The 11,489-nt window shown below is 42.4% G+C and overlaps 1 protein-coding gene across 1 annotated transcript; it reads right to left on the reverse strand.

The window, feature by feature from the left end:
* Nucleotides 1–3,668: 3,668 nt before the first annotated feature.
* LOC129720560 (uncharacterized) lies at nucleotides 3,669–5,042 on the reverse strand. The gene has a single exon (XM_055672039.1). The coding sequence runs from the start codon at nucleotides 5,040–5,042 to the stop codon at nucleotides 3,669–3,671; it is 1,374 nt and encodes a 457-aa protein (XP_055528014.1).
* Between the last annotated feature and the right edge of the window lie 6,447 nt (nucleotides 5,043–11,489).

The raw sequence follows: 11,489 nt of genomic DNA on the forward strand, positions 1-11,489 counted from the left end.
TTCTCGCGAACAAGTCTCTTTCTTGGAACCAGGATCTTGCCCACGCCTCTACTGTAATATTATTTATCCATGCCTTTGCGTCTCGTGCTGGAACATCCCTGGTGTACAGTGGCGCTCGTCGACCTAGAGCAGCAAGTTTATCAGCCGTCTCATTTCCTTCTACATTTGCATGTCCGGGCACCCACATTAGCGTTACGTTGTCTGTTATATAATTTCTAATTGCTTGGATCCATGGATGTTTTGGAGATGGGGATTGCAGAGCACTGATATAGCTAGCCGAGTCTGTAACCACAACTGTGGGTAAAGAGTTGTTGGAGGTTGTAGCGATAAAAAGGGCCGCAGCTTCAGCTGAGAAGACTGAGCACATTTTTAGAATCTGGTAGAAGTTGTATATATCATCATCACAAATTCCGATTCCTACCCGGTCGCCCAATTTTGATCCATCCGTATAACGAATCACATGGTTTGGATATTTAGTCCGAAGGTGTTCTTTGACGACGGAGGGTATCTCTGGTCTTTTTGATCTGGCTCGGAAGGTGTTTTTTATGGTGCTGTCAACCGAAACGGGTTTCATAGTCCAGTCGCAAGCTCCATACCAGTGGATCCTGGACACCGGTGGGAGGTCCTGACCGGTCATGGTTCTAAGGACTCGGTTCGCCTCATTGAGGTGATGGAATCCTCTTGTTGATCCGGAGGTTTTTTCTAGGATATTCATTGTTCTACATGCTATAGTTCTTGCCACAAAAAATTCAAAGGGCATTGACCCTCCTTCTGCATGAACTGCTCGAGCTGGGGTGGATGGAAGCATACCATATGCTGTTCTACGAGCGCGGTTGTAGGTTGGTCCTAAAATCTTTATTAATTCGTCGGAAGCAGAACAGGTTAACTCAATACCGTAAACTATTTTCGAATCAATCAACGCTTTTGCGACCCTTGTCGCCTTATCTCGATTGCAGCATCGCTGTCTTGCACACAAAATCTTGAGCAGACGCAACCTGGTGGCGCATGCAGTTTTGACCGCTTTAAAGTGGTTTTTGAAATTTAAATGACGATCGATGTTGACGCCAAGTATTTTGACTGTTTGTTTGATGGGGATATTGTCCGAATTAATTTTGACTGGCCATTTATGCGTCATGTGATTGTTGCTGCAAATATGTGCCAAGGAACTTTTCTTGGCTGTAAAAGAAAAGCCACAGGAGGCCGCCCACTTCCGTATTGCATTTACTGACGCCTGAGCCTTCCTTCTGAGTGATGGCATTTTTTTACCTGATATCACTAAAAGGATATCGTCCGCGTACACTATGATGTGTATATCTTTTGGAAGTTGCTGAAAAATAGAGTTCATTATTATTATAAATATTGTTACAGCAAGAACTGATCCCTGTGGAACACCGGTCTCCTCTTTCTTGATTCCAGAGCGTTGGTTTCCTATCTGGACTTGACTATTTAGAAAATTTTTCACAAAGTGGACAACATGGCCGCTAAAACCCCATTCTACTAATTGCTGTAGGGCCTTCGGAGCCCAGGCCCTGTTGTATGCTTTCTCTATGTCTAAAGTTACAAGATCAGCGTGTAGATTGCGTTCCTTGATGTCTCCCAGTATTTGATTTAATGCCGCGAAATAAGTGTTGGTTCCGCGTCCCGGTCTGAAAGCATGCTGTCTATGATCTAGTGCTTGAATTTGGTCAAGATGTTTGACAAGCCTTCGGTTGACCATTCGCTCCATGGTTTTGCATAGGCAGGATGTAAGAGAAATTGGACGATAGCCGGACGGCTCGATGCATCCTGTTACCTGTTTTGGTATTGGTATTACGATACTATGATTCCAACCCGGAGGAAATGTGTCAGCCCTCCATTTATAGTTGTACAACCGTAACAGAGTCGTTTTACCTCTCAGAGGGAGGTGTTTTATAAGTGGGTATCCCACTTCATCATCTCCCGCGGACATTCCGTTTGCTTTGCTAAGCGCAAAAAGTAGTTCTTCTAGCGTAAATGCGTTGTTAATCTCTTGTTTTTTCTTGTCAATAGGAACCGGGAAGCTATTTAGTGTTGTCTGTGGAATATTTTCTCTTCGGATAAAATTTGGATCATATCTATTCATTGCGGAAGTGTGTTCAAAGTAATCAGCTAGTGTGTCAGCCACTTGTACAGGATTTCTGGTGACACCATCGTCAGTTTTAATTTCATATCCGACCATGCGTCTTTTGCCATTTATTGCGTTTACTTTTCTCCAGAGAGTTTGGGGAGATTGACTTTGCTGAATAGAGTCCAGAAAGTTTTCCCAGCTTTTCCTTTTTGCATCGGCCACAATTCTCCTACATTCATTTCTTAATCGTCTGTAATTCTCCAGTGCATTTTCTTTTTCCGGGTGATTTTCCGGAATCCTCTTTTTCGCGCGAAGTGCCTTTCTTCTTGCCTTAATTGCAGTTTTGACCTCAGGTGACCACCAGTGTAGGGCTTTCCTACCCGTGCGTGAGCTGGTTTTTGGGATGGTTGCTTCCGCTGCTGTTATCATAAGTTCAGTCAGTTCCATGATACTGTTGGGTTGATGTTCTTCCAATTTTTGGTTAATTATCGTTTCATATTGTAGCCAATTCGCGTGCTCGTATTTCCATTTTGGCTTACGCTGTAGGTCGGGTGGGCGATCGTTGCAGTGTACAAATATAGGATAGTGATCACTACCCATGGGGTCTTCGCTAACGCTCCAGAGGAGGCGACTCGTTATCCTACCACTAGCCAGCGAAACATCCACAGTTGTTGTTTGTTGCCCTCTTTGGAAGGTAGGCGAACCGTCGTTGAGAATGACCAGACCATTCTTTTCGGCAAAGTCCTTTGTAATGTTTCCCCGTGTGTTGGATTTACAGCTTCCCCATGCTGGGTGGTGACTGTTCAGATCTCATAGAATTAACCAAGGTGGTTCAATTTGTTGGAGTACATTTTCAAGTTTTTCTTCAAGACCGGAAATTGTGCCGCATGGTAGGTAAATGCTTATTATAGAGTGTGGAAAGGGTGTTAGTATCCTGGTAGCGACTATTGGTAGATCTGTGTTTATCTGAAGCGGCGAGTGGGGAATTGCCAACAAAATGCCCACAGCAACGGAATGATAAACATTGGTTTTTCTTTTCGCTATCCATTGGTATTGTCCCCCGAGACAGCGGTCCATTGCGGCCGAATCAACTCGGTGCGTCTCTTGCAAAGCAATAACTTGCGGGAGGTTTTGCCTAACTAAAATTTCTAAATCTGGTAGGTTATTATAGAAGCCATTTATGTTCCATTGTAGGGCCAGAACTGTGTGTTTCAGTTTACTGTTCAGGGCAATTGATTGGCTACTAGTTGTTGCAATCGAGCTGAGAGAGTTAGATGGTGATAGGCTGCTGATATGTGAACTGATTGATCTAATCGGGGAGCTGTGGGGAGGTGAGTACACCGAATCGTCTGGTTGTATGTTGGTGGGTGGGTGATTTTTGGTAGATTTGCGGGATTTTTCGGCTGTTTTTTGTGCATTTATTATATTATCTAGACTATTATCGGATATGGAGGAGCGGTATGTGGTTGCCTCACTACTATTAGAACGATATTTGGGTTTATGTGTGAGAGGGAATGTTGTGAAAAGGAGACTAGAAAGGTAGGTGAATAGGTGTGTAGTATGATGAGGCTAAGATGTTTGTTCATCTGTTCATGCATAAATCCATCATTTCACTTGCAGGCGATGAATTTTCATAGTTTACATCTTCATCAGATTCTAAGACTCGCAGTTCTCTCATTTCTTCGGAAGAGGTATCACTAAACAATTGTTCTTCTGTACACATCTTCTGCACTTTGTTCTTAACACTTTTCCTAGCGACCGCTGTTTGAGAGGATAATCGTTTCGGTGTAGATTGGTTATTGGTTCCTAGAGGGGCATCCTTGTTGGTGGTCTTATCCTTTCGCTGATTCTGGGTTTGACTGGTGCTTTGCAAGGTTTTGTTTGTATCTAGGATAGTCGATTGATTTTCAGTATTCGTTGCACTTCGTAAATTATTCAAGATCCCCCTTAAAACATTGATTTCCCGGTCTTTCTGGTATTCTTGCTTCTTTAGCTGCTGTACTTCCTTAACCAAATCTTCAATTGTACCATTGGCCGCCACTACTTGTAGTCTGTTATTCTTCCCATTTTCTAATTCCTTGATTCTATCTGTTTTTTCTGCGAGTTTCCTGGTTAAATCGTCGACTTTAGCCGATAACTCAGCTAAGGTAGTAAGATTACTAGCGTTAGCGACGGTAGCGTAACTGTTAGAGCCATGTTCTGACTCGTATAAACGCCGAGCAGCTGGGTAGCCCAGTCCACGATCGACACGGATTCTCTGAATGTCCTTTTCTTTTATAAAGACGGGGCAGATTTTACTGTTTATACTATGCTCATTGCTGTCACATCGACTACATAGTTTTGTGTTCAGACATAGTTGATTTTCCTCAAGAGAGTGGCTGTTGGAACAGTTACCACATACAGCCGCTGGCGCCTGGCATCGTGTGCGCGTATGTCCAAATGCCCAACATCGGTAGCAGGTCATCGGCGATGGGTAATACGGTCTCGTGCTCACTCTTAGGTATCCAAAATCGATATAGTCCGGTACGACGGTTCCCCTTATAGTTAAAATCATTGAAGGAGTGTTAACAAATCTGTCACCATCTCGGCGGGTGAAGCGTCTTATCGCCAATACACCATACTTCGATAATGAGTTTAACAGTTCTTGCTCAGACATATCTATCACATCCGGACAGGACACAACGCATTTGCAGGTATTTAACGTGGGATGAGGAATGATTTTTACTTTGGTTTTGTCTGCTAGTTCAGTGAAGGCCAGTAGTTTGGAAACGTGGTTATCATTTTTCACTTTCAGGGAATAATATTCGCCTCTGTTTTCCGGAAAGGCTCCTACGATTTTTCCACCGACGCACAGTTCAACGGACGTGCGAATGGTGAAAGGGTTACGAGGTAGTTTTCCATTTAATGCCTCCATCCGTAAAACCGTTAGTTCACCGTGGTTATCACTTGTGTCCATCCATAATGGCAGCACTCCCGCCCGGAACCGGGTCGGGCTCAGACATATTTGATGTCAACGACCTCTAAGCCGTGCGAAATATTTGGACAACGGAAAACTAAATTGCCAACAAAAGAAACACGCGGCGCGAGCGACGATAGTTTGTAACCTCTTTCACAGGCTTGCAATACACGCGGTCACAGAACAAAAATGGCGTTCAATCAGAGACTAAACCGGTCCGGAGCAAGTTCAACGGACCGTTTTTAATCACGCTATCGAATAATTTTCGACTGGGTTTCCGTAGTATAAAATGTCACCGATAAATTTCCACCACAAATATTCAGACTTGCAACAAACAGAAACTGTTTGGACTGCGTAACTCGTGAAAAGATAAAGCGTCTTAGAACAAAAGCGCTCAAGGCTTTGATCGTTCGTTTGCGGAGATAAAGAGACAACCGCACGCGACGAATACTCGACCCGAACTGAATATCGATTGTTTAAATCATACCGCGCAGCCAATCACTACCTCTCTTCCCAAGCACAGTCGACACTAACGGATACAATCGATCTGACTTGGTTGTTATTGTTGTTGTCACTTTCTGTTTCTACTTATTATTTACTTAGTTCCTTCTTTTTTCTAACTAACTGACGAAGCCTTGGTATAAAAGGAACCGTTCGAACATTTCACCCATCAGTTGAGTTTACTAGCAGCAGGCAGCAGCACAGACATCAACACCGATGGCAGTAGGCGAAGTGGATCAGCAGCGGGCAACAGCGGCGGTGGTAGTGGTTAGCTGCAGTTCTTACCTCTTTCAGTTCGGCTTCCCTTCGATCTGAGTTGGACCCCACCAGCGGTAATCCGATTCAGATATCGTTGGGTGAATACAACCCGAAACTGGAAGAAACTCGCACCGCCAGGTGGTTTGAGATGCCACCATCATCCAGCGTATGTCTTTGGGCTATTTAAGAGACTGTTTCTTCTCAAGCAAAGCAGAGGGACGAGTGACCGTTTGGGGTCTAAGTCCCTTCAAAAGAAATCAATCAATCAAACCCCATCAGTTTCATTACTAAACCGTACCGGTTACATACGGACGCTAGCAGCTGAAAGGAGGAAAGACAAAATAGTACCGGTCATCTCGTGCCGGTTTACCTCGTAATGCTGGTGGCTGTAAGTAGTACATGCCTACTGCAAAATACTAAAATGTCTGAAATTCTGGACGGACTAACCAGTAAACAATAATAATCGGCAATTGATACCTATTTGGTGCCCCGAAGTTTTGTAACTGAAGCGTTGCAATTCCCTCTACTATTTGTTTTAGTGGAATATAACAATACGGTAGTCAACGTCATGCGGTCGTGTCTCGAATACCACCATCCTACTATTTAACACTTGTGACCCGACCCCTCCGGAGCCGAAAAAATGAAAATTCTTTTACCTGTCATTCCGCAAGATCTGAACCGATTTTTATCGAACCTTATTTAGAAGATCACAAATTTATCATAGTTTTTGGGACAGTAGGGATGTCCCCTACGAAATTTCCCGTTAGTACCCTAAATAAGTACCCTTCCAGAGACACAGGCTAGATTAAAAATGGTAGCGAAGCCTTGCTTGCAGTTTTTTGCAAAACAATGATGGCAATCGGTATTTGGCCACTTGAGCGTGTTTTGGCCACTACTGGCCGAGTTCCGAAAATCGGTTCAGGGAATAGTTCCGAGACCTAGTTTGCGACATATAAAAAAAAACTCGGTCAGGAACGGCCATTAGTCGTTCAAGTGGCCAATAATCGATCGTTAATGGTGTTCTTTAGCAAAAACTTAAGTTTGACATGTCGCAAGCAAGGTTTCGCTACCGCTTTTAATCAAGCCTGTGTCTCTGGAAGGGTACTTACCCCACGGTTCCCCTCGATTAATCCGGAACAAGGGAAAATTTCGAAATGTCCCCTACAGTCCCAAAAACTATGATAAATTTGTGATCTTTTGCAAAACGTTCGATCAAAATCGGTTCAGATCTTGCAGAACGGCAGGTAAAAGAATTTTAATTTTTTCGGCTCCGGAGGGGTCGGGTACGCAAGTGTTAAAGGAGTTTTATATTTTTTTCGTGGCATCTTGATAAACAATGTAAATTTCTGACTGTTTGTGCATTTTCTACTTCGTAGATTTTTCATAATATGTAATGGTGGTCGCTATATCAAAAATAGCTAGAATACTTTTCCAGTATTGCAGCGTTCAATGAAAACCTAGAAAATCCTAAAGAAGAAAATAAACAACTTTTTATTGTTTAGATCTCAACGTTTGCGTTCATATTGCGTTCGAAATAGAATGCTTGAAACGAATAAATCAATATGCTCTTATATAGGCCACGTGTTTTCGACCAATAATTGGATCATTTTTTTGCGGAAATATTTTTTTGGCTTCAGAAGTAGAGCTTCTCGTCTTAAATAACGACAATAAAACTGCAACAATATGGCATAATATACGTTACGAATCAGCTATGCTTATTATACTAAATCGTTGTGCTTTTTGCTACATTTTCCTGCTTCAATATCGCCAAATGACGTGACGTAAGTCGGTACGCACAGAAAATTGTACTGCGATAATCTCTATTGCATAAACTCTAATTAGATTTGTTAAATCTACGCTCTTTATTTCTTTCCACCCAAAGAAGGCCATCTCAGTGAGAAACCCCAAATAAACCACCCAAAGTTCAATCATGTCACACGATCCCACGTGCCGGCTTATACTTTTCCCGTTTCTATTTCCGCCATCAACCAACGAACTTTGGACAACGTAAGGACTGAAAATCAATCAAAAAAAATCAAGTGGGTGAAAAATAGAACAGAACCGCTTCATCACTAAGTCGAGATTATTTTTCCTGGGCAAACAGCAGGTTCGCTTTGTACTTCCCCACTTCCGCTTTCCCAGTGATAAAACGAGATGGAGAACAGCACCGGATTGTCCCTTGCTCTCTCGTCTCTCGCGGAACGATGAAAACGCGACCAGAAAGCACGCGTTACTCTCGTTTTTACCTCATCTCGGTCGGTCGCTCAACTCCGAGAGCACGTAGCGACCGACGACGATAAGTAAAAGTGGGCACGCCGGGTCGCGCTCAGCTGTTTTTCCGTTTCACTCTTTTCCGATCACCGCCACCACTGCTGCTGCTGCTGTTGTTGTTGCCCCCCACGGTTCGCCATTGTCAGCTGATTGCTAGGTTGGAAAATGTGACACACGTCAGCCGATCTGGTGCTGTCCCGTTTCCGCAAACCTACCAGCTGTCCGTGTGGGCGCGCAGGGTGAATGTCCCTTGCCACGGTAAGGAAAGGTAACATCACCACTACTGTCGCGTTGGGTGAGGAAAAAAGCCGGCTTTGCTAGTGTCGGACAACAGCTTGCTTGCGGCGGGATCATGCGCAGTTGACAAAACATAGCCAAAACATCGAATCGGGAAATAAGCACACGGCCATGATGACCGTTCTTTTTTGGCCAGTGCTGGCAGATAGTGGGAAAATTCTTGTTTGTCAGTTGTTACACTTTTTTGGTGTCTTTAAGCTGACCCGTCCGGTTCTGCACGGTCTAGTCCGTGGTGTTGAAGGGTAAATTTCAAATTATGAATATGACGTTCTTAACTCCTTAAAACAGGGAAAAGCTTTTTGGCTAGGTGTCAGAATTTCTGAGTGTCACAGATTCTTCGAAATCCCAACTTTCCTTTGGAGTTATTATTAAATTTTTAAAAAGTTTGCCAACTGCAATTGTATATCTGGAATACTTTTCTGTATAAGCTTAAAGGGTTAAGCCTGAAGCAGGTTTGTCGTTTCTCCTTAGAGAATTACTTTCGTGTAGGAGAATTTTGTTCACTGCGGAAACAACTGCTCTCACACTGGTGGGCAGACCGACGTACAGTGCCTCCACAATTATGGGTCAGCTACAATTAAGGGTCACTTTTACGCAAATACGTCCATTCTCACAAAATGAACGATTTTCATTGGCAGTGGTATTTCTTATAAATCACTTGTAATATTATTTATACGATTGAAATGATTTAAAGTTGAAAATGTCACTAAAAACAATAATTCTGCTCGATGCAATAAGTGATGTGACCCATAAATGTAGTGATGTTACATTTTGCGGTGCAAAACTGTAGGTCAGTCCATATTTTGGCTATTTAGTTATATATTAAGACTTATAGCCTCTCATCAAGTTTTTACAACAATAAAATAACTTTTGTTGACAATTTTATAGCCTGAATGATCTTGAATACCAAAAGTGACCCATAACTGTGTCTTTTGCTATGCAAGTAATATTTTTCTTGTCAACCGATTTACACACATCAGCTGCAGTAAAACTTAGCGTCGATCGAAAGCATACATCAGAACACAGAAATAGATAGTGAAACATTCATAGTTAATATTTTTCCGATTTTATATTCATTTTTAAACATTCAGGCTGCCTTTGAATGACCCATAATTGTAGAGGAACTGTACGTGCTTGAAGAGAGCAGCTGTGTTTGAGGAGTTTGAAAAAAACACAGTGGTGAAACTTGAAATATTTCTGCTGAGAGATAATAAATTACGCACAATAACTACACAAAAGAGCTCACTGCAATGCTTTATCAGTGAGTCTTTTGAGCATACAACAAATGAGGGGATAGGAAATCAAAATACATTTGCTTTGCATCTCGTAACTGAGAAAAATAAAGCCATCCTCCGCATCACATTCTTCTACGAGAAAACCTATATTTCCTCTGTTGTATCATCTCAGCAGTGCGCACTGCGGTGTACTTATCTGCATTCTCACTAGAGGGGTACACCAGTCTTGTTTCGCTCGGCTATGGTGTCAGCAGCGAATGAGTTATTTTTGTAAGCAGCAGAAGCACAGCACAAAGCAAAAGGAAGAAGTGTGATGGCTAAAACTGCTACATGCAGTACACATACCGGGGAATAAGTGCGCGGTGAATTTTAACTCAGCTCCTTTCACATATTAAGAAGAATAACAGGCCTGACTAAAAACAAGATTTGAAAAAGCATCTATGATGTTTTATTTATCTTGAAAATATAACTCGTCTAAAATGATGCTATAGGGTATCGGTTCTACTATCGTCAAGTTTGTCCTATTATCGTCAGAGGGCTGAATGTGTTCCTAGAGCTTGAATCTGTTGCATAACGGTTGTTCATATCTCAGAGCATCTTCCTGTGAAAAATTAGTTCTTTATGACTCCATTAACCCCCCTTGCCGAAAATAGTTAAGATACCTTACCAAATGGTTTCTTCGTCTGAAAAATGGGGCTCTGATTGTATCTCTAGCATTAATCACCAGAATCTTATACCGTGCATTTGTAAAATTCTATCTATAGATTTAATGAAAGTTGTTTATTTCCTTCATGAAAGTTATATAGTTGGAGAACCAACTTTGAGTGAATCAATTTTGGGAATGATACTTTAAGTATTTCACCGTAAAACAAAGATAGAATTCTTAACTTCAGCGGAAGAACTACCCATCGAAGGATACGATCGTTGCAAGGAAGGGTCGTTTAGCAGTCAACTGTTTCAAAGATTTATGTGAAGAAAAAAACTGTTTCAAAGATGTTTTAACGGTGGGTAGAAGTTCCAGCAGGAGACATTTGAGTCGGTCAGTTATGCTGAAATTTTTAAAAATCCAATCCACAATATCTGAAAACTTCAGCAGGCCAGATTCTGGCTAAATTCAGATTCAGCACCTTTTTGTGGGAATATTTGTCATTTCAGAAGAGGATCACCTTTGCCATTTTTTATAACGTTCAGAAGAAGGATGGTTTTTCCTCTTCCTAGACTTCCGGGGTTTAACGAAAGAAGATTCCCCAACTGTTTCCCCAAAAAACTCGGGGGAACTAGTTTGATGGCAGCGATCTCCTTAAGCATTTAGGTAAAAGTACGCTTAGAGCGATACAAACAAATGCACGGATAGACACACCTTGTCCACGAGCACATCGCTCGGAAGAGCAGACCAGCTGAATGTCATGCAAAAAAAGTCTGATTAGGTGTGACTTTTTACACTCTTGTAATCGCTCTCGATTCAGTATCTTTACCGGTTGAAGGCTGGAATTCTAGAAACGGCCTGCTCCAACCTTAAACAGGTCCTTGATGGTCAGACTCGTATCGCTGACCAGCTGCTCGAGCTGGAATGTACACCAGCTACTTCAGCGTGAAAAGCTCACAAACATCAGTCTAGTTCGCTTGCTGGAGGGCTTGACGCTGAAACACACTGTTTATTTGAACGATTTTTAGCGATCTAGGTAATGACTTTAAACCGTGCCAGATCCCTACAAATCTGCATTGTACACTGGGCCAGGAATGGAATCTAGCAGAACGAAATTATTAGTGCTCTCAGGATTTGGCCAATCGGTTTCCAATCTTCTAAAAAGTTCCCTGGTATAGATAGGGCTTCAATTTGGATGTTTGAAGTAGTTCGAAATTTAGTCGCGAAGGTGGTGTTGCG

This window comes from Wyeomyia smithii, chromosome 2 (assembly GCF_029784165.1).
Source record: "Wyeomyia smithii strain HCP4-BCI-WySm-NY-G18 chromosome 2, ASM2978416v1, whole genome shotgun sequence".
NCBI lineage: Eukaryota > Metazoa > Arthropoda > Insecta > Diptera > Culicidae > Wyeomyia > Wyeomyia smithii.

What these genes read in the sequence shown, in the direction of transcription:
- LOC129720560 (XM_055672039.1), bottom strand. Translation starts at nt 5,042, where the DNA reads ATGGACACAAGTGATAACCACGGTGAACTAACGGTTTTACGGATGGAG.